This window comes from Stegostoma tigrinum, chromosome 6 (genome assembly GCF_030684315.1).
Source record: "Stegostoma tigrinum isolate sSteTig4 chromosome 6, sSteTig4.hap1, whole genome shotgun sequence".
In the NCBI taxonomy this organism is placed as follows: Eukaryota; Metazoa; Chordata; class Chondrichthyes; order Orectolobiformes; family Stegostomatidae; genus Stegostoma; species Stegostoma tigrinum.
Genome location: NC_081359.1, coordinates 69,740,509 through 69,764,823, shown reverse-complemented (window position 1 = coordinate 69,764,823; position 24,315 = coordinate 69,740,509). Strand labels below are relative to the sequence as shown.

The following is a 24,315-nucleotide window of genomic DNA, read 5'->3' as shown; positions in this document are numbered from 1 at the left end:
GCAGTGCATGCAGATAGCTTCCATAGGCTTTGGAGAATGTTCATTTAATTCTTATAACTGAGATTCTATTCTCTCACTTTCAACTTAATGAAAATTCAGAGGAAAACCAGGGACCAATCAGCTTCTGTCCTGTAGCTTTCACAGGCATAATCCTCCTGACTTAAACACAGTCTAAAAGTCAGTTCAAACTCTTGCCTCTTCTTGCCAGATTGACCATCTCTCCAGAAGGTCCAGTAAACATTCAGATTTTAACGCCTGTTTGAGCATTAAGCCTTTCTGGAACAAAATATCTATAGAGCATTCTTTGAACAAGAATCAACTTGCAATTAACATCCAGGCATGACCTCATAAATAAACAAAACAGTTCATTTGTTCTTTTTTTAAGAAAACAAGCCATTGCTCACAGTCTAAAAGGACACCTTGTGTTCTCAGCTCACAGTTCGTAGTTCCAAACCGAACATATTTTCTTAAAAATTGAAAAATCAGCAAGGGCTCTAACAGTGCAGTCATGTAAAATGTTTTGAAAGTGAATCATTTAAGAGCGGATTCATTTGTTCTTTTTCTCATCATTTTTTTGTGACACTGCTGATGATGGAATGTGGAGTTGGTTCTACTTCCTGTCACACCGTTTCAAAGAACACTGGCATGCATACTATTATTTATGCACTTAATCAGATTTGATTGTATTAAATGGTACTGATTTTCCCTTTTTAAAAAACTAAGCATTTTACTAAGTAAATTAATATGCATTTTAATAATTATTGAATATAATTTAGATTAATTATGTTCTGAATTTTACTTGTCTGATGGTTAATCAGTTTAATTTCTTACGGAATAAAACTTGACCTGAATTCTGTATCTAATTCAGAGCAGAGTAATTCAAGTCTTTTAAGTAGTGCAAAGGGGAGCTACAAAGCTGACCCTGAGACTTCAATGCCTCTAATTTAAAAAGACTTGAGAAATTTGGCTTCTGGGCTTTGAATAATGGTGTCTTGCAAGTTAATCTCTTTCATAAAGGGAGATAAATGCCCCAGAAACAGAAAATCACTGGAAAGCTACTTTAAATTAACAGGAGATTATTGATTCACATTGGTTAAAAGAAAATTTGGGAAGTGATGGCAGACACAACTGGGATTTGACATAGTTTAATCAACATGTTCACGAGCCATCTGTGGTAGAGCTGACAAGCCAAACGCACAGAACCATTTGCAATGCTAAGTGGAATCTGCAACAAAGGAACTGTAGGGTTATCCTAGATGGATCTACTATGTAGAATTGAATGTCGAAGGAACATAGAGCACGATAGCAAAAGTAAGTTAGTTAACCCTTCAACGCAGCTGCAGCGTTGGATAAGATCATGGCTGATCTGGTTGCGGTCTTAATGCCACTTTCCTGCCTGACCATCCCTGTAATCTTATTTCCCTTGTATATAAAAAATCTATTTGACATAACCTTTAATAAATTCATTGACCTGGTTTCCACTACTTCCTAGGGAAGAGACTAACCACCCTCAAAAGAAGAATAGTTCATAAAGCCCAAACTACCCTCATGGCATCCCCCCAACTCCAAATGACCAAAGCCTGATACTACTGCAGCAGTACTTCCATACTTTGACATTCTTCTGTATTGAAGTTAAAATCAGATCAGCCATGATCATATTGTATGAAGGAGCAGGCTCGAAGGACCAAGTACTGTTGTTTCTTCTTCATATGTTTAAATAGTTACCAGTCTCTACAAGAGATCAGTGCAGCATGTGAGCTTCCATAAACTAAATATGTTGGAAAAACTCAGCAGATCTGACATTATCTGTGGAGAGGAATCAGCGTTAATGTTTCAGGTTCAAGGGCCCTTCTTCAGAACTCAAGGTTCAGCATCTGCAGTTCTTTCTTTCTTTTTTTTTCCTAAATATAAAGTTCAGCTGTTACAAGAGGCGCAGTTCCTTACAAACAAATTCACAGTTGTCCTCATGCAGTCATACCTATTAAGCGACTCAACTGTGTGACACATTTACGTTCTTACAATATTAAAATTGATTTTTCCAGTGAATGAATGCTAGGGTTGCTGCATTGCAAGATTTTAAGATCATGAATTTCACAGTATATCGTTCTCAATAATTAGAGCACTGGATGAAGGGTGACATTGCCAGCACTTCAACTGAATGTTAATTTCATTTTTTAAAAAAGTTAAAATTTAAAAGTTAATATTGTCTGAGGGAGAGAATGCAGTAGAACATATTCATCACATTGTATATAAGGGAGGATAATATAGCTTGACATAGTTTAAGTAAGGCCTGAATGTTAAAATACCTTGACCCCTGCTCCTTGTGGAGCAACCTTTGTACAATGACACTGAGAATGATAAAACTACAGTTCATGAAAAGTCAAAATGCCTCTTCTGTAGTTTTATAAAGCAAAGTATGCTTGCATCTCTTGCCATTGTGTTGTTGTGTGCATAAAAGTCAAAGAATAAATTTGATTTGATCATCATTCACTTTTATTTAAGCAATTATTTCAAATATTTTTAAACTGCCCATTTAATCTTTTCTATAGTTTCTGGAGAAGATGGATAGGGACAACTATACGTTGGATGACATGTTTGTGTCAAAAGCAGCCAGAAGCGATCAGTCAGGCCAGGATGATGAAAGGCAACGAAAGAAAGCAATCCTTGAGCACAAGAGATTAGCTAACCGCATGGAGAAATGCCCGTTTTGCTTTGACAACCCAGAACTTCCAAAGCACCTTATCATTGCTATTGGTGTAAAGGTAAGATAAATAAGTCTCAAAGTTATTATAATGAACTAGTTGTCACCACAAAAGTATTAAGTAAAACAGTTATTTTACTTAAAAAAAAATGGCCCCTCAAAGTGGCTAAATTCTAAAGGGTGCACTTGTTATCAATGTGAAAGAATTATCCCATTATAACATTACTGCAAGCAACTCAAAAGAAAATTCAGAGGAACATCAGAATTTATTTTCTTTGAACAGTTTTATTATTTATTGGTCACAGACAAAAGCAGTCGTTTGATTCCTCTTGAGAAATAAGGCAGGGCAAATGACTGAGGTATTAGTGGGAAAATATTTTGGGACCAGTGACCACAATTCAATTAGTTTTAAAATAGTTATATAAAAGGATAGGCCTGGTCCACAAGTTAAAGTTCTAAATTGGGACAAGGCCATTTTTAATGGTGTTAGACAGGAACTTTCAAATGCTGACTGAGAAGGCTGTTAACTGGGAAAGGGTCATCAGTCAAATAGGAGGCTTTCAAAAGCGAGATAACAAGAGTTCAAGGCATATTCTTGTACGTGTGAAGGGCAAGGTTGGCAGGAGTGGGGAATACCAGTGACACAAGATATCGAGGCCTGATCAAGAAATTGGAGACATAGATTAAGTGTAGGCAGCTGGGATGAAGTGAATCCTTTCATAGGTGTGCACTTAAGAGGGAAATCAGAAGGGCTGGAAGTCAGCAAGGAGGACAGAGTAGAGTACAAAAGTAACTGTGCTCAGGATTTGTGGCCTGGTCTTCAGGGACCAGTCAGAGGGTAGAGCAGCAGCAGAGTGAGTATAGAACAAACTAAGCTGGGTTCACATTGTAGCTGCAAAAAGAAACTGGGGTGACTTCACAGAGAAGTTGTGACCTGATTGGCTGGTAGGAGATCTGCACTAAATTTGAAAAAGAACACAACAAAGAAGTACTTATAAATTAATTAACTCATCACTAAATTTATATGAGTTAATAAAATAATTAACTAAGTAGAGATGGGTGGGCAGGTGATGTAGTTGTATAATGTGGGAGCTGGTGATTCGTATTGCAAACAGCAGTACCACGTCTGCAGCAAATGTTGGTTGCTCGATAACTCTGAGACAAAGTTCAGTGAGCTGGAATCTGAGCCTCAAACACTGCGGCACATCTGGGACAGAGAGAAGTACCTGGACACTTTATTTCAGGAGGCAGTCACACCTGGTAGATTAAGTACTTCAGATTCAGCCTGTGATGAGGGACAGCAGGATGTGATTGTAAGTGAGGTGAGGAAGGGGATCCTGAATTCAAGAATGGAGGATCCTCAGCTCTTGACCTTGACCAACAGGTATGAAGTACTTACTCCCTGTGAGGATGAGGAAAAGAGCTGTCGGGAGGATGAGCCAACTGACCACTGCACTGTGGTACAGGACGTTATTCAAGAAGGGAGAGCAAAAAGACAAGTTGTAGATGTAGGGGGATTGATAGCATACTTTGTAAGCAGGATCGAGAGTCCCACATGGTATGTTGCTTGCTCAGTTCCAGGCTGCGGGACATCTCTGACTGGCTTGAAAGGACATTGGAGTGCGATGGTGAGGAAACAATTGTTGTGGTCCATGTTGGGACAAACGACATAGGCAAGGCTAGAAAGGAGGACTTGTTAGGGGATTATCAAGCACTAAGAGTGAAATTAAGGAACAGGTGCTCAAGGGTTATAACCTCTGGATTATTACCTGCCCTGAGTCATGTGCAAATTGGCTTAGGGATGAGAAAAATTAGGGAAGTAAACATGTGGCTAAAGGAGTGGTGAGGGAAAGAGAAGTTCCATTTCATGGGGCATTGGCATCAGTTTTGGAACAGGAGGAATCTTTACTGTTGGGACAGTGTCCATCTGAACGAATCTGGAACCTGTGTTCTAGCAAAAAAGATAAATAGGGTGGTCACTAGGATTTTAAGCTAGTGAATTGGCAGGAAGGGAAGAGGAAAATGACAGGAAGTATAATGGTAAATTGAAAAGTAAGCAGCAGGTTAATGTGTGCAGTAAGATTATGAAATCTACATCAAAGATTATGAAAGAAGTTAAAAGGAAGGGAAACTCTGGAGATTTATTAGTGGAGATGTTAGAATTCAGAAAGAAAGTAACATTAAGGCACTTTTCGAATACCACGAGCATTCAGGCCACAGGTTGACAAGTTAACGGCTCAAATCATTGCGAACGCGTATGAGTTAGTAGCGATTACGGAGACATGGTTGCACGATGGTCATGACTGAAAATTACATATCCAGGGGTATCAGACCATTCAGAAGGACAGACAGGAAGATGGTGGGGGTTGGTTTAGCTCTAATATTTAAGGATGACATCGGGGTGGTAAGGAGCGATATATAGGTTCTATGGAGAAGAAGGTTGAATCAATTTGGGTGGAAATTAGAAATTCCAAAAAGAAAATGTCACCGTTAGGCATATTACATAGGCCACCAAATAATAACATCACATTGGGGCGGGCAATAAACAAAGAAACAACTAATGCCTGTAAAAATGGTATAGCAATGATCATGGGGAATTTGGTGAAACCGGGTTGGTCAAGGCAGCCTTGTGGAGGAGTTCATTGAGCTTATCCGCGATAGATTTCTTGAACAGATACAATAGAACCAATGAGGGAGCAAGCTGTCATAGATTTGGCCCTGTGTAGTGACACAGGGATAATTCATTATCTCAGTGTTAGGGATCCTCTTGGAAGGAGCGATCACAGTGTGGTTGAATTTAAAATACAGATGGAAAGTGAGAAGATAAATTCCAATACCAGTGTCCTGTGCTTAAACAAGGGAGATGACAATAGGGTAAGGGAGGGGTTGCTAAAGTAGACTAGCAGCAATGACTTTATGGTGGGACAGTTGAGGAACAGTGGAGGACTTTCAAAGTGCTCAGCAAAAGTATATACCGGTGAAAAGGGAGGACTGTAGAAAAAGAGATTATCTGCCAAGGATGTCTAAGGAAATAAGGGAGGCTGTCGAATTGAAAGATAAGGCATACAAAGTGGGAAAGACCAGTGGGAAAAGATGTACTAGCACTGGAGGGATTGCAGAGGAGGTTCACTAGGTTGATTCCAGAGATGAGACGGTTGGCTTATGAGGAGAGACTGAGTTGACTGGGATTGTGTTCATTGGATTTTAGAAGAATGAGGGAGAAACTTAAATGTGTAAAATTATGAAGGGAGCAGATAAGATTGAAGCAGGGAGGATATTTCCATTGGCAGGTGGAACTATAATGAGGGCACCTCAAAATTAGGGAAAGTAGACTTAGGACTGAATTGAGGAAGAACTTCTTCACCCAAAGCGTTGTGAATCCGTGGAATTCCCTGCTGAGTGAAGTATTTGAGGCTTCCTCGTTTTTAAAGCTAAGATAGATAATTTTTTTGAATAGTCAACGAATTCGGGGTTACAGTGAAAGGGTGGATAAGTGGAGCTGAGGCCACGAGAAGATCAGCCATAATCTTATTGAATGGTGGAGCAGGCTCGAAGGGCCAGATGGCCTACGCCTGCTTCTGGTTCTTATGTTGCAAAAGGGAACATGAGTTAGCTTTGGCTGATAAGGTAAAAGAGAAACCAAAGAGATTCTGCAAGTATGTTAAGGGCAAGAAAGTAACTCGGGAGAGAATAGAATAGATTGACAAGATTGTCAATCTGTAGAGCCACAGGAAATGGACGAGATCCTTAACAAATATTTCTTGTCAGTAATTACCATGAAGAAACACATGGAAGCTAGGGAACTTTGGGAAGTAAAAGTGATGCCTCGAAAAAATTCCGGAATACGAAGTGCTGGATGTCTTGCAATGCATAAAAGTAGATAAATCTCCGAGACCTGACCTTGTGTATCCCAGGGTAATATGGAAAGCTAGGGAAGAAATTGTGCCCCTATCAGGGATATTTAGCATCAGCAGTCATGGGTGAGGTGCCGAGCAAGTGGAGGGTGGCTAATGTTATGCCATTATTTATTTAAGAAAGGCTGCAAGGAAAAGCCAAGAAACTACAGACCAGTGAGGCTAATGTCAATGGCGGGTATTTGTTGGAGGAGATTCTGAGGGACAGATTTTACGTGCATGTGAAAAGGCAAATGGGACTAGTTCAGTTTAGGAAGCCTGGTTGGCATGAATGAGTTGGGCTGAAGTGTCTGTTTCCATGCTGTATGACAAACAATAAAGAATCTTCATTAATCTTTGGTTTCTTCAAAGACCCAGGAAAGAATTTGTTAGTAGAAAAGCTACCTTATGTGTTCTAACCTTTCCATGATTCTATCATATAATTGCACACTGAAATATCTGGCAAAATAATGAATAGCTATATCAAGCACTTAGAGATGAGAGTTCGGAATTTAGATGATGAAACCTCCTACAACATTTCTAAGTAGATTTGAGAACCGTAAGGGCCATACCACCACCACCCCGCTCACCCCCCCCCCCCCCCCCAAAAAAAAACACCCACTGCTTCATGATGCTGCAACTGGTGTTTCAGGCCTTTATGTATGACCATTTAACATAACAAATCATTGGTCTTAGTTCCTTTGGTCATTCTTAAAAAAAATTATACACAGATGTCTCTTACAAATGATCCATCAGCATTTACAGGTTGTTTGGCATAATTTCCATTGTTTTACAGAGGTTTCTGTGCTCAATAATTACCCTTTCATAATTTGAGCACTTGCCTGTTCTCAGAAGATGAATAGCATACAGTCAGTTCCTACTCTGGCAGTCTCTATTTCCAGATTTTGTTCATGAATATTGTACATTAAAAGTTTAGGTGTTAATTTTAGTCTATTCTGCTTACTTTTGTGTCAAAATGGAAAATCTCCTCTCTGCCTTTGTTGAATTGAAATTGTAAGCACACCTGTGAAGCATGGATGTTTATTTTTGCTGTATCTAGGACAGAGAAAGGTATGGATTTTGCAGTAAGTATATTAGTGAGACTCTCAGTACAAAGCATAATTAATGTGTAATTTGGGCAGTGATGTCCAGCATTTCCATTTGAAGAATTGTGTGGAAATCAGCAAGTTATGACTGATGATAAAGGTTTTGATCTGCCAAAACCTTTAATGTAACAGTTTCTTGTCAGAAGATTAGGTACTCAAGCAGATGGAGGGCATGAACTTGTGGTAATTGACCATCAGGTACCCACAACACATCCAAGAAAAACTGAGGACTTGTGCATTCAAGAGTAAATGCATTTTAACAGTGTGATAAAGTGTATCAAAAATTAAACTCACGTTAAAAGTATTTAAATAAATAAATAACATTTTTATTACCTTTTTCCTTCTTTTATCAATCTTTCTGTCTCTTACCCTGTCCATTTTCCTTTCCTTTTTATTTCACTTTTCATACATTCTCGTGAATTTAGCATTCAAGCTGCCACTTGCTTTAGAATTGTGTACCTCAGTCAGGAGTCTTTAATCTGGTTAGTTGAGACACTCAACGTTTTCCCTGTTCACGCAGCCTGTCTAGCCTTGGTAAAGGGCACTCTGTTGTTTTGATTGTTTAATAACTGCAAATTACCAATTGTAAGCCCACAAAGATTCTGTGATTGTCTAAATGTAATGAACGTTGAGTGTTATTTATTTTCTGTTAATTGCAAAATCAAACCATTATGTTGTGCACAATGCAGTAGGCTGCATTGTAATTGCTGCAAATTTACTTGAAAATCACCTGCATTACTAATCTGAAAGAATACATGGTCACTAAGCTGTGTGTCAAAATACGTTAGCAGTGCTTTTAGAACTTCTTTTGAAATATACCTTGATTTAAAAAAAAGATGACATATCCATTTATATTCATTTTTCAAATAGAACTTGCCACAAAATATTTGTGTGAATATCATTATAAGAATGCAGACATTTCTGTCATCCATAGGTATACCTGTGTCTGCCCAATTATCAGTCAATGACTGAAGGTCACTGCCAAATAGTACCTCTCCAGCACCACACTGCAGGTACCATACTGGATGAAGATATCTGGGAGGAAGTGCAGGTCTGAGTAAAATTGTAAATCATTGTTTTATCTGAATTAAAGTGTTTTTTTTAACCATGATATTTTATTGAAATATTGCTTTTAGTTTAATTTAAAATAAATTTCAATATTCTAAGGCATGATAGGGCACTCTTTAAGGACAAATTGCTTGCCTGGTTTACTTTGCACATCTTATTCTCATGAGGTGAATGACAAAAAAGGTGCTTTAGATTTGTTAACGGCAAAGGTATTATGCTCAAATGAACTTGAGATGAAAAATAAATCTGAATATTCTAATTAATACTTAATTTAACATTTTTGAGCAGGTTATAAAACTGAATTTGAAAGCTTGATGAGAAAGTTATGAATGATAGCTATTAAAGCATGCAGGTAAATTGATGATGAGATAGGATTTAATTTGTAAATTTCCCTTTCTAGTTTTAAAAGGAATATTACAGGTTAGCTGGTAGGCTAATTAAAACTATGAATCAAAACTTGTCTGCTGCACTACATTTTCTCCACCAGCACGACAGATTAAAGTGGCAAGTAGCTTAACCATATGGGCCAAGATGGTTCTAGGGATTAGTTAGCTGACTTCAACTAGTTTGCCATTGGGAAATGAACCAGCATTTTAGCTTCTAATCCTTAAGAATAAATTATTGCAGATATTGCAAATGCATCGATTGTGATATTCCCAGAGGCTGAATACCCTGCCAATACTCAGCGTCCAATGTGAGCAAATGTGAGGTTTTGCACTTTGGAAAAAAAAATACAGGCATGGACTATTTTCTAAATGGTGAGAAAATTCACAAAGCAGAGGTACAAAGGGATCTGGGAGTGTTGGTCCAGGATTCTCTTAAAAGTTAACTTGCAGTAAGAGTCCATGATTAAGAAAACAAATGTAATGTTGTCGTTTATCTCAAGAGGGTTGGAATATAAAAGCAGCAATATACTTCTGACACTTTATAAAGCTCTAGTTAGGCTCCATTTAGAATACTGTGTCCAATTTTGGGCCCCACACCTCAGGAAGGACATACTAGCCCTGGAGCGTGTCCAGCGGAGATTCACATGGATGATCCCTGGAATGATAGGTTTAACGTATGATGAACGGCTAAGGATCCTGGGATTGTACTCATTAGAGTTTAGAAGGTTGAGGGGAGATCTAATAGAAACTTACAAGATCATGTATGGCTTAGGAGGGGTGGACGCTGGGAAGTTGTTTCCGTTAGGCGGGGAGACTAGGACCCATGGGCGCAGCCTTAAAATTCGAGGGGGTAAATTTAAAACTGAAATGAGACGACATTTCTTCCGCCAGAGAGTGGTGGGCTTGTGGAATTCATTGCCGCAGACTGCAGTGGAGGCCAGGACGTTGGATGCCTTCAAGGCAGAGATCAACAAATTCTTGATCTCAGAGGGAATCAAGGGCTACAGGGAGCGTGCAGGGAAGTGGAGTTGAAATGCCCATCAGTCGTGATTTAAATGGCGGAGTGGACTTGATGGGCTGAATGGCCTTACTTCCACTCCTATGTCTTATGGTCAATATTTGGCAGCCTTTGATGAAGGTCATATGTCTTCAGGGATTTAGAAGATGACCATCACTTGTGGAACCTGCCAAAGCAAATCATTGTAGCCCCAGATTTGTTTTAGTTGTTGTTAGTTTGATGTCAACATTAGGAGAAATTCTGAAGTGTCTCCAGGAACATTGGTTTAAACCAATGTGTTTCCTGCTGAATGACAAAATTTAATCCAGAATGTTAAGTGGATTAATTGTAGAACAGCATAGGTCACAAGCACTGCTGGTTTAATGAGTATAGTATCTGGACCTGATAAGAATGATAAACTTTCATTGCCCGTTACAGTCTCCAGTGATATTTAAAAAGATGATTTGAAATACTGTACAGTAAGGCCCGCAGATACTGTGATGCTTCATTATTGAATTTTAAGGCTGACGATCTGATCTGGTTGGGATGTTTCAGAGATAGTAGGAACGGCAGATGCTGGAGCATCAGAGATAACAAGGTGTAGAGCTGGATGAACACAGCAGGTCAAGCAGCACCAGAGAAGCAGGAAGCTGACGTTTTCTCGGCCCGAAATGCCAGCCTTCCTGCTCCTCTGATGCTGCTTGGCCTGCTGTGTTCATCCAGCTCTGCAGCTGTGATCTCCCCTTGCCCCACTGCATCCCAAAACCAGCCCAGTTCTTCCCCTCCCCCCCACTGCATCACAAAACCAGCCCAACTTGACCCCTCCCCCCACTGCATCGCAAAACCAGCCCAGCCTGTCTCCGCTTCCCTAACCTGTTCTTCCTCTCACCCATCCCTTCCTCCCACCTCAAGCCGCACCTCCATTTCCTACCTACCACCTCATCCCGTCTCCTTGACCTGTCCGTCTTCCCTGGACTGAACTATCCCCTCCCTACCTCCTCACCTATACTCTCCTCTCCACCTATCTTCTTTTCTCTCCATCTTTGGTCTGCCTCCCCCCTCTCCCTATTTATTCCAGTTCCCTCTCCCCTTCCCCCCTTCTGATGAAGGGTCTAGGCCCGAAAGGTCAGCTTTTGTGCTCCTGAGATGCTGCTTGGCCTGCTGTGTTCATCCAGCTCCACACTTTGTTATCTCTGGTTGGGATGTATTCTAGTTGCTCTGAAAAGTAAGCTTGCAGATCTTGGAGATGCTGGCCACAGTCTTCAAATCCTCCTTAGGTACAGTGGATGTCCTTAAGCACTAGAATACAGCAAAAAATATCATATTCTTGTTTATGGGAGGGAACAAGGAATAACCACACAATGCAGGCCAGTCGGTTTAGCATTGGTATCAGGAGTGCTTCTGGAAACAATAATACAGGAGAAAATAACCACCTAATTCAACAAATATGCACAGAGAGAGATTTGTTGAAGACAAAGTTTGTTTGTCTAAATAAAAACAGAATCCTCAAAATACTCAGCAGGTCTGACAACATCTGTGGAAGAGAGATAGTTGCCTGTTCAGGTTTGTGATTCATGTTTCTGATACAGCATAGATATAACTTAGCTCAGGGATAGAAAACTGACAGTTTTCCTTAATATCATATAGTCAAGGTATCTGTATTTTAAGTTACATGCTCATGATATTGTCACTGTATAGTAGACTGTGACCTGAGTGTATAAAAATCTAAAACTCCATTTTACCACAGATCAATTGAAGTGTGATGAACTACTACTGCAAGCATGCTCCTATGTTGTAAACTAATAGCTTATTATTACCCAAAACACGTACATGTCAGAGGAATATAATGTTTGCACATAATGGCTGGGTGTCATGAATGTTTGTTGGAATCTACAATATCACAATGTCCATATCCAGTTTCTAATGTTATGGGAGATAACAACCTAAGTGACGTGACGTCGGATAAAGCCCCATTTTAGGGGCAAACTCACACCATGGTAACATCAGTGGCCACCTGCAAGCAAAATTGCAGTACTTTGTGGCCGATATCTGGAATACTAAACGAACTGGACAACAGCTTTGGACAATAGAGCACTCAAGCAAAGGCAGAATTCCCAACCATTACACAGCTTCATTTTCAGGTGTACATATCTGTTGGTGGGGCATTAACTATCAAGCAAACAGAGCTACTCTCTTTTCAAAAAATGAAAGAACTGTAGATGCTGAAAACAGAAACAGAAATTGCTGGAAAAACTCAGCAGGTGTGGCAGCACCTGTGGAGAGAAAGCAGAGTTAATGTTTCGGGTCCAGAGACCCATCTTCAGGCAAGCCAACCTTCATTCTTTTGACTCCATCTGTGCTTCTGGCTGCCTTGGGAAGGCAGTCAACATAATCAAAGACCTCTCCCAGTGCTGTTATGATCACTTCCAACCTCTTGCATCAGGCAGGAGATAGAAAAGCCCATGTACCAACAAAATCAAGAACAGCTTCTTCCCTGCTGTTGTTAGACTTCTGGATGGACCTTTAAAACTTTAAATTTAATGTTGGTCTCACTCTTTGTACATCTTCTCTATGGCTATAACATTGTATTCTTCACTCCTTCCTATTACCTCTATACCCTTTGTATGGTATGTTATGGTCATCCCGTGCTGCATGCAAAACAAAGCTTATTACAATATCTAGGTACATGTGACAATAATAAATAAAATCAAAGATGCTGTGTTCTGAATGGTAAAATTTTAAAAGTGGTATAAGAAGAGGGAAAGAACAGGTTGGCAGAACAAGTTAACAAAACAGTTAGTTAGGCATATGGTATTCTAGGCTCTATAAATAGAGGCAAGGAAGTTATGCTCTACATCTCCACTGTAGGAAAAGAAAATTGTAGCAATATGGGGTAAAAGATCAGGTGTTGAACTTAAATAGACTGTTCCTCAAAAGAAATGATGATAGACTGTGATAACACAGTGTGGAGCTGGAGGAACACAGCAGGTCAGGAAGCATCAGAGGAGCAGGAAAGTTGACATTTCGGGTCAGGACCCTTCTTCAGAAATAGGGAGGGGGATGGGAGCTCAGAAATAAATAGAGGGAGGAGGAGTGGAGCTGGGGAAGGTAATTGAGATGGTGATAGGTGAGTGCAGGAAGGGAGTGGTGGGGCTTGGTCAGTGAGGTGGGAGGAGAGGATAGGTGGGAGAGAAGATGGATAGATTGTGTCAGATCAAGGAGGTGGGGATCATAGGGAGGGGTTGGACGTGGGATGAGGCCATGGGTAGGGAGTTTTTAAAACTGGTGAAATCCATGTTTAGACCGTTGGGCTGTGGGCTCCCAAGGTGGAGTATGAGGTGCTGCTCCTCCAGTTTGCAGTTGGTGTCATTGTAATTGAGTTGCTTCCTCTGTGTCATCCTATTCTATTGTATCTTGGAATCTGTTGAAAATCTCCTTGCGCTCTGAGGTATCGATTTGGAAATTGATGCTTTCAGGAAAACGTTTTACTGTAGGAGATTGTGGGATGGACATACTATGGTCACCTCATTAAGGGGCATTAAGCCTGTATATGGGTGAATAGCATGACTTCCTGCTCCCAGTGGAGGTCTAGTAAGATATGAAAATGATAGCCCTTAAACAAATACAAAGAAAAGCAGAGATCAGGCAGACTGAAAGAAGTGCAATAAGATACAAAGCTCCCACTCTGTGCATAAAAATAACTGATGGCATTCAAAAATGTTTAGACTTTCTGACATCAATTATGAATGGGGTAAATTGGTTAATATTTCCTTCCCTGACCAAAGTGAAGCCTGTTTAATATATTTTTGTAATAGATTAGCTTGGGTGTAATACAGGACTATGTATTCTGATGGTTTTAAAAGTGATTTGTTTCCTCTGTCAGGGCACAGAACTAAACTGTATATCTCTTTGACAGCTGTTTCGAAAAGCCTTGGTGAAAATGTTAGAAGACAAAGGACTCGACTGTCTTTTTTTTGAGACCAATATGCATTTAAAGAAACGCTTTCATATGGTTTATGAATGCATTCCTGTACCAAAGGAAGTAGGAGACATGGCTCCTATCTACTTTAAGGTACGACCTCTATGTAAACAGAAATAGCAGGAATAGTCATAGTCATAGAGCTGTACAGCGTGGAAACAGACCCTTCGATCCAAGTGGCCCATGCCAACCAGATATCTTAAATTACTCTAGTTCCATTTGCCAGCATGGGGCCCATATCCCTGTAAATCCTTCCAATTCATATACCCATCCAGATGCATTTTAACTGTTGTAATTGTACCAGCCTCCACCACTTCCTCTGGCAGCCCGTTCCATACACGCACCACCCCATGCATGAAAAAGTTGCCCCTTAGGTGCGTTTTAAATCTTTCCCCTCTCACCTTGAACCTATACTCTCCAGTTTTGGACCCCACTGCCTTGGGGAAAAGACCTTGGCTATTCACCCTGTCTATGTTCCTCATGACTTGATAAACTTCTATCAGGTCATCCGTCAGCCTCCAATGCTGTAAGAAAAGATAGCCCCAGCCTACGCAGCCTCTCCCCTATTGCTCTAACCCTGGCAACATCCTTGTAAGTCTTATCTTACCACCTTTAACTTTCATAACATCCTTTCTATAGCAGGGAGACCAGACCCTTCGATCCAAATTGCCCATGCCGCCAACACCACCCTCTATCTTCTACCTTCAAGCCAGTACTGAATCCAAGTGGTTAATTGTCCCTGAATTCCATTGAATTCTTCTTTTGACATAGAACATTAAGAATTTCAGGAATATGTTTCAGTTTCAAGACTAACTTATTCATTGATTCTTCAAGCTGAATGACGTTTGCAAATATTTTAATATAATACCTTCGCATCTTAATCAAATACCTTAACGTAGTAATTTACAAAATATTTTGTTCTGCCTGGGTCTCATTTAGTAATTATTCCAGTCTCTTACATTTCGGAAATGTTTTCAAGAAAAGTAACATTCGTTAAGAGAGAGTGAGGGCTGCCCTTTCCACTGTTTTCCACTTCATGTTCTACCAAGTCTTAGTGGGGTTAACAGCATTGAGATTTTCTTAGTGAGAAATTGAAGAGGTGAGTTGTTCATTTATTTTCTGTAGAGCTGCTCAGAAGGTTCTTGACTTCCCAGATGTCTAGCTCAGAAATTTACACAGGTAGCAGTGGAGAAGATTGGCACTGAAATCACATTCCCTTTTGCACCAGTAGTTGCCGTATTTCATGTACCAAGTTCATAAAGACAGTTTGACAGCTAATGAAAGAATGTAATCAGTAATATATCTGGAAGATGGACTGTAGTGTGCCTGGTTGGCAAAAAGGTACGGTGCTGGCTGGCTGAGTGGAGTAGGGTTGCATGTGTCCGTGTGTTGCCAGACAGGGTTAGGGTGTTTGGTGGGTGGGGAGTAGTGTGGCAGATAAATGGGAGAGCAATTAGGATAAGTCAGGGGAGCAGTCAGACTAGAGGAGAGTGTTGGGGCTGTCAGGATAGGACCAGTTGGGAACAGGGTTGTAGGGATCAGAAATGGGTATTTGGGCCATGGATGGTAAGGTTTGGTGGGGTTGGACTGGTGACAGAAGTCCCTAATAGTACATAGTGGAGAGTTGTGAATTAGGGGTCACTTTTGCGGTTAGCCAGATGGTTGGAGTAGGTTTTAAATCCTCAAAAGCTTTCTTGCTAAGTGAGTTGTAACTTTCTCATTCAAAGTTGGAAACCTGGGCGGTTGCCCATCAGATGTTTCAACTTCCCATCTGATTCCACAGAGTTGGCTGTTGCAGGACTTCAGTGATCCCGATGCACAACTTGCGTCTATGCTACTGCAATGAATTGTCTTATTGAAAGATCTGGACCCAATTTTCATTTAAGGATCTACACCTGAAATCTTATCCTTCCTCTATTGTGAGGAAAGAATAATGCTAAATGCTACTTCACCATCATTACTATTCTGGACTTTGGCTGTGATCACTACTTGTATCATTTTAAAGCCAATTTTGATGGCAGTTAAGCTGTTATCTACACTCATATATACCTGACATGTTTGGTATTCATAGAGGTGCAGCAGCAAATTAACATTAATGTGGGAAACCTAAATGTGAGAGACAATTTGTAATAAAACTATTCTAATTTACAGTAATATTCTCCTTTTAATAACTTCAAATGATCTCACTGATTTCCTTCGTCAGAGGGATTGTTTTATATTTTCTATTGTGTTATTAAAAACAAGCCTAAAACTTAACTTCTATAATCAAAGCAAAATACTGCTGATGCTAAAGAGTTGAACGATTTTTCAAATAATCTCCATATAAATGTTTGATTTTTGTGATTATCTATTCAGCACGTTTCTTAAATTTGGTCACAGCTAAATAACATGCAAAACTGTTACAAATTTAGTAGCTTCAAAACACAAGTACTTTTCTCTTTGAAATAATTGCCAAGTATAGATATTGATAAATAATACTGGTGGTTGTCTGACAAAATATTTCCATTGAAATAACATTAGACATTATTTTATAAATTAAACTTCAGTGTATCAGGATTTAGAAGGTCAAATGGCTACTTTGCACCTTATGTTCAATAATCGTCCCGGATACCAAGGAGAAGACCATCAATTTTCTTGTAGCTTAGAAACTTGCCAACATATAGATCATAATTTAACCTTTAATTTTCATCATATGGTATTGTAATATAGTTGTTGACTTTGTGCTTGTAAATACATAGTTTTTATTCTATAAAATTGCATTTAATTTGTTCTTTCCTTTTAATTGCATTTCATAAATGTACATTTTTTTTTCCATCACAAAAATGCACTCCTTATTTAATGTGTTGAAAATACCAATTGTGTAATTTATGAAAGAAAGCGATCATGGAGGCTGATGAAGAGTGGGCCATTAACAAGAAGCTAGTTGATCTTTCCACAAGGAATATCCGCAGAGCTGTAAGTAATTATTTCTGTTATTTTAGAAATTCTTCAAATACAACAAAATATTTATTAACTGCTATCTGTGAGCCAGTTTTTCAAATATTCTAGATAATTAAGGGGCACAGATAACTTCAGTAAATACTGACCAAGTGAGTGTTAAAGACATCAGCATCCCTGAAAAAATCTATGTAAAAATATCAACTCACCTCCTCAAAATCTACATAAAAACACATAGTAAGTGATAGAAACCTAATGCAGCATTATACACACACCACTGTTGTGCTTTATTTACAGCATAAATGCTCAGACATCATGGTATTTGAGGTGTATAATTTTTGTTGGTTTATCAAATGTGCTGCTTGGTAAAGTGCCATTCAAAACAAAGCTTGCTCTACTTATGTTTAAGGACACACTTGTGATGGTAAAGTAGCATGTTCATGTAAGTATAATATGTAATCAAATGTAGTAATGGGATATTGCAAATGTTTAAGCAAGTACCTTTACACATTATAAATTCATTTAATAATGCACAACTTGTCAAAAGATTAACATTAATATTAGATGTCAGAGAAATTATTTATTTCACAAGATGAAATTATTGTATCTCATTCTTAACTTCTACTTGTACATGGTTAAGTCTCTGCTAATTTTTAAAATTCATTCCTGGAATTTAAAGTGACCATTGTTCACTTAGCCAGCATTTAATGCCTTTTCCTAGATTTCAGATGGATGTGTTGGGCTGCTGTCTTCACATGTTGCAATCCATGTACTGTAGGTAGGTCCACAATGTTGTTAGGGAAGGAGTTTCAGGATTTTAACTCAGTGACATAAAGGGACAGCAATATTTTCCCATGTCAGGATGGTGAGTGGCTTGGAGGGGAATTTGAAGGAAGTGATATTTGCAAGTATCTATTGCCTTTGTCCTTTTGGATGGAAGTTGTTGTGGGTTTGGAAGATGTTGTTTGAGGGCCCTTAAGGGAATTTCTGGAGTACGTCTTGTAAATGTTGCACATTGATGCCAGGGACCTCTGAAGGAAGTTGAGATGGATCCTCCACTTGGAAAGGGTGCTAGACTATTAATGCAGAAACTCATGGAATCTTCTGGGGACAAAAATAGAAATTGCTGAAGAAGCTCTTCAGGTCTAGCAACATCTGTGGAAAGAAATCAAAGTTAACGTTTTAGGTCGAGTTCTGAGGAAGGGTCACTTGACCGGAAATGTTAACTTTTGGTTCCTCTTCACAAGTGCGGCCAGACCTACTGAGCAATTTCTGTTTATGTCTCTGATTTACAAAATCTGCAGTCCTTCTGGTTTTTATTTCTTATTTTCTGGAGATCTGGGTTAAATTCCCACCATGGAAGATTGTGGAATGTGTTTTCAATAAATATCTGAAACTAAGACTCCTAATGACATGAAACCACTGTCAACTGTGGTAAAAACCCATCTGGTTTACTAATCTCCTTCATTTCCATCCTCACCTGGCCTGGCTTACGCATGATTCGAAACCCACAGCTCTGTGGTTGACTCTCTGCTGCCCTCTGAAATAGCGCAGCAAGCCACATAGATGTAACAATTGCTGTGAAGTTTTAACAAAGAAATGAAACTGGACAGACCATCTGGCATTGAACAAGGCACCAGAAAAGACAACAGCAGAATCAACCTTGTTGAACTTCAAAGGCCTCCTTCGTAACATCTGGAGGCTAGTGCCAAAATTGTTTTCATTCAGATGCAGGTAATAATATGTTGCAAAATCAATAATACATTTTAAAAAAACTCATCAAAGTTAATGATTGCTTTCTTCCAGATTCCTAAAGGTCTCCCTTATTTTTCTGTGGATTTTGGTCTACAAGGGGGATTTGCTCATGTCATTGAAGATGAAGAAAAGTTTCCTATTTATTTTGGAAAGGTAATCCCTATTTGCTGGTAACTTTGAATAGCCATGAGCTTGATTATAAAGATAATGAATTTGATGCTCCCGTGGATCATCTTGGCAAACATTGAATCGATACCAAAATTCATAAAATTTTAAATTTATTGATTCTCCAGATGACTTGCTAATTAAAGTATATTGAATTTTTCTTTCAGATAGTAAATTCTCATTCTTGTTGTGTTGGGCAGTATGAAGCATGATGATTGGGTTACCAGGAGATCTCAAATTTTCTTACAGGCTGCTTCTCCATCGTAGTTATCTATATTGTCACTTCTGGATTGACCATCTTTAGTTGTAACTAAGGAGCCAATTTGTGAGTGGTGCTGTCTTCTAAATTGACAGATGAATAATGATGGTCAGAGTTGGTTTTCTCTTCTGCCAAGCTCTCTTTTCTATCCTCTGGTAATTTCTTTTGTCCTTTGCTTTCTTTACACCTTCCTGACCGCTTGCCTCTAGGTACTGCAGTAAACAGTAAGGACTTCCCATGCGTCAACTCCAATCTCAGTCAGCTTGAGTTCTCACTTGCAAACGTGTGTCCTCGTCTTGTGTCAAAAGCAAGCTTGCCGTAGAGCACATTTTTGGAAATGCTATCATCAACTATTTGGTGCCAGTAGTGTTGCTTGAGGGTAAACAGGTTGTGAATCCCTACATACTAGTGTGCTTTCATATTTGGCACACTGTCACACAATGAGATAGCCACCTATCTGTGATAACCTTCTAACTCTTGCTTATCAAGAATCTATTTGTCTGTGCCTGGAGTTTTGCATGCTGTTCTGGTCGACCTGCTATAGGAAGGATAATATGAAACTGGAGAGGGTTCGGAATAGATTTACCAGGACGGCGCCAGAATTCAGGGTTTGAGATATAAAAATAGACTGGAAAGGCTGGGTCTTTTTTCACCAGAGCATAGTTTTAGGGGGTGACCTTATAGTGGCTTATAAAATCATGAGAGGCATAGATAAAGTGAATGATGAGGGTTTTTCCCCTTGGGTAGGGGAATTCAAAACTATAGGGGATATTTTCCAGGTGAGAGGAGAAAGATTTAAAAAGGACATTAGTGGCAACTTCTTCACACAGCAAGTGGTTTTGTGTGGGATGAACTGCCAGAGAAAGTGGTGGATACAAGTGGAGTTACAACATTTAAAAGACATTTGGGTAAGCTCATGAATAGGAAAGGTTTGGAGGGATAAGGGCCAGATGTAGGCAAATGGGATTAGTTTAGTTTGGGAACATGTTTGGCGTGGACTGGTTGGACTGAAGGGTCTGTTTCCATGCTGTATGTCTCTATGACTCTATAAAAGCTCTGCTTCCAGTGTCTGTTGAGTCCCAAAGACTCATGACCCTCTGAAAGGAATAAAAACTCTCCTCATTGTCACAACTCATTGAGGTAGGTGCACTGAAAATCAAACCCCATTTTGTCAGAGTGTTCACAAATGTGAACAGATTTTGACAAACTATCCAAAGTTCCCAATTTATTTGAGTGAGAAACTTTGGTTAAAAGAAAACTCTGACCAAGTTTTTGTACTTAACAGGGAAATAGTAGTTTAATATGAATGAATTGTTTTAAGCTGATGGAAAAAGGAAATACGAATTGCAAGCTTTCCCTTCTTTCTGCTGACCATTCCAATTGCTGTTATCTATTGTGCTTATTTGGTCACTGCTGTGTTTTATGATTGGCAGTCTTTTTCACAAAGGGAAAGTTAGCAGAAGCATGTCCATGTTCAATGAAAATCTTCCAGCGGTGTCTGAAGATGCAGCTGCAGTTTCATTCATTTACCAGTGTCGAAAGGTTATTTGCACGACAGTGCTCTTTTTTATTGTTTGAGAATTCATCCTTTCACAGTCTTTGAAGTTGTTTTATTCCTCCTTCAACAAGAGTTGTGCAGGGTAAGGCGAGTGGAACAGCTGGCTATTACTGGTGACGAAGTTCTGAGGGTTACTCGACCTGAAATGTTAACTCTGATTTGTCTCCACAGATGCTGCCAGACCTGCTGAGCTTTTCCAACAATTTCGATTTTTGTTTATGATTTTCGGCATCCACAGTTCTTTCAGTTCTTACTGTTAACTTTCTGGTACCTCCATGCAAGAGAGTTTTTAATGCTTTTGCTTTGCCAGCAGATGATTCACGGCTGCACCAGAAACACACAAACCATGGTCACCTATTTAGGAGCCAATCAAATGTTGTCAACCTGTTGTCCTTTAGTTCAGAATCCATTAACTCTGTGATGTCTGCTTTTGCTCTCACTGTACCAGGAAAATCACAGCATTGTGTATAACTTACAAAGTGCTGAAGTAATGATGATTTTTAAAACTGTATCCATCTCTTCGCAAAGCCTGTTTGATTTAAAGTAGTACTTCGCTTTTTAGTCCCCTATCCAAAAATAATTAAATTTTAAATGCAGTCTTTGCCTCATCTCTGTCTTGAAAGGGCACTCATTTGTTATTAGACAGTGCCCTTAGTTCCACTCACTGGGAGGTTCTGTGCATACTGTTTGGAGTGCCAGTGCTTTGGCTTCTGCATCCAAAAACTCTGCCATGCACAGACCTTAGAAGTAAATTAGGGGGAATGTCTCCCAAGGTTTTCAACTCAACAAAAGATTATAATTTGTCAGTGATTAGACTGTAACTACAATTAAACATGATGGGCCAAATGGTCTCCTGCTGGGCTGTAAATATCTATGAATTGAATGTCTATACCATCTGTGGCTGTGGTGGAAATGCAGTTTGGAAAAATGTATTAGGTATAAACAGGTTTCAGCCCTGCATCTGGTCACAGTTGTAAGCACCATCACATCCATGGAGATGAAGGCATACAATTTTTCCTGTCCTTCACTCGTTAGGTATTGCTTCATCTATTTGTGTCACACTGTTCTTGAAGGAAGAAAGAAAGATTTTTGTCAGCGAATGTGATCCAAGGTATCTGGGTGATATGCTGCTATTGCGAAACAACTAGACAAATGTGCAAACTGTTCATGAGCACATTGGACTGAAGGCAATATAATTGTAAAGACCAAAGCTAACAAAAACAAATTAGGAGACCTCAATGCTAATGATATTTTTAAATTATAACCATTGTAAATGGTAAATTTAAAATTGCACTGATCACTTTCTAACTGGTAGATGGACAGAGTGCATGTCAACTCCAAGCACACTCTCATTTTGTGTCTTAAAAGAGAGGCAAGAAGTTGACTTTGACCAAACTGTCAAATCAAGTTGTACAACTGGGTTAGGATGCCAAAATGTTCACAGAAGAAACACTGACTCTTGAAAAATTTCTTTGAAGGAAATAGTTGGAGGCATGTTAGACCTGGAGCCAAGGCGTTGGAAGAAAAGAATCAGAGAAAATTTTGATGATCAGAGGAAGAAAGTGCTCCAGTTCTCTCACTGGTGGAAGCCATTTGACTGTACAAAAAGTAGGGAATAATGCCACCGATTGGAGACAGATGGCTATAGATTGCTAAAACCTGGCATTGGACGATGGAATTGTATGCTTCTCTACATGGTTTTCTAAGAAGATCCTGGAAGTTTCAAATAATGATGAATTTCATGATTTTTTTTATTGAATATTGAGAAGCCAAAGTAAGCAGTTAGATTTGGATTTTGTTGTATTAAAATTAATTACAAATAAGTATTATTTTGTACAAAAAAAATACCATGGCAACTTGATGCTCACTGTTGTATACTGTAATTTTAATTCATCCTGGACTTTGAGATTAAAAATCATTATTTCAGTTATGAAAGCAAATAAAATTTAATATGTAATCTGAGTCAGAGAAAATGGGTGACATTCTTAACGAGTACTTTGCATCAGTATTCACCAAGAACAGGGACATGACAGATGTTGAGGTTAGGGATAGATGTTTGCTTACTCTAGGTCAAGTTGACATAAGGAAGGAGGAAGTGTTGGGTATCCTAAAAGACATTAAGGTGGACAAGTCCCCAGGTCCAGATGGGATCTATCCCAGGGTTCTGAGGGAAGCGAGAGAGGAAATAGCCAGGGCCTTAACAGATATCTTTGCGGTGTCCTTAGACACGGGTGAGGTCCCGGAGGACTGGAGACTTGCTATTGTTGTCCCCTTGTTTAAGAAGGGCAGCAAGGATAATCCAGGTAATTATCGACCGGTGAGCCTGATGTCAGTGGTAGGGAAGCTACTGGAGAAGATACTGAGGGATAGGATCTATTCCCATTTGGAAGAAAATGGGCTTATCAGTGATAGGCAACATGGTTTTGTGCAGGAAAGGTCATGTCTTACCAACTTAATAGAATTCTTTGAGGACGTGACAAAGTTGATTGATGAGGGAAAGGCTGTAGATGTCACATACATGGACTGCAGTAAGGCACTTGATAAGGTTCCCCATGGCAGGCTGATGGAGAAAGTGAAGTCACATGGGGTCCAGGGTGTGCTAGCTAGATGGATAAAAAAATTGGCTAGGCAACAGGAGACAGAGGGTAGTAGAAGGGAATTTCTCAAATTGGAGACCTGTGACCAGTGGTGTTCCACAGGGATCTGTGCTGGGACCACTATTGTTTGTGATATATGTAAATGATTTGGAGGAAGGTGTAGGTGGTCTGATCAGCAAGTTTGCAGATGACACTAAGATTGGTGGAGCAGCAGATAGTGAAGGGGACTGTCAGAGATTACAGCAGAATATAGATAGACTGGAGAGTTGGGCATATAAATGGCAGATGGAGTTCAATCCGGGCAAATGCGAGGTGATGCATTTTGGACGATCAAATTCAATGGCGAACTATATAGTAAATGGAAAAGTCCTAGGGAAAATTGATGAACAGAGAGATCTGGGTGTTCAGGTCCATTGTTCCCTGAAGGTGACAACGCAGGTCAATAGGGTGTTCAAGAAGGCATATGGCATGCTTTCCTTTATTGGACGGGGTATTGAGTACAAGAGTTGGCAGGTCATGTTGCAGTTGTATAGGACTTTGGTTCGGCCACATTTGGAGTGCTGTGTACAGTTCTGGTCGCCACATTACCAAAAGGATGTGGATGCTTTGGAGAGGGTGCATAGGAGGTTCACCAGGATGTTGCCTGGTATGGAGGGTGCTAGCTATGAAGCTATGAGTAGATTAGGATTATATTCATTAGAAAGACGGAGATTGAGGGGGGACCTGATTGAGGTCTACAAAATCATGAGGAGTATAGACAGGGTGGATAGCAAAAAGGTTTTTCCCAGAGTGGTGGACTCAATTACTAGGGGTCATAAGTTCAAAGTGAGAGGAGGAAAGTTTAAGGGAGATATGTGTGGAAAGTTCTTTACACAGAGGGTGTTGGGTGCCTGGAACGTGTTGCCAGTGGAGGT

At 39.6% G+C, this 24,315-nt stretch overlaps 1 protein-coding gene across 2 annotated transcripts in view; it reads left to right on the top strand.

Moving 5' to 3' along the window:
- Positions 1-22,766, top strand: part of cwf19l2 (CWF19 like cell cycle control factor 2) — a 121,859-nt gene extending 99,093 nt beyond the window's left edge. For both annotated transcript variants that reach the window (XM_059646630.1, XM_059646629.1), the window contains exons 13-18: positions 2,550-2,762; positions 8,635-8,751; positions 14,068-14,223; positions 17,005-17,085; positions 18,874-18,975; positions 22,283-22,766. In XM_059646630.1, the coding sequence (XP_059502613.1) occupies positions 2,550-2,762; positions 8,635-8,751; positions 14,068-14,223; positions 17,005-17,085; positions 18,874-18,975; positions 22,283-22,423 (810 nt within the window). In that variant the 3' untranslated portion in view covers positions 22,424-22,766. The remainder of the gene's footprint in view (positions 1-2,549; positions 2,763-8,634; positions 8,752-14,067; positions 14,224-17,004; positions 17,086-18,873; positions 18,976-22,282) is intronic.
- Positions 22,767-24,315: the final 1,549 nt, after the last annotated feature.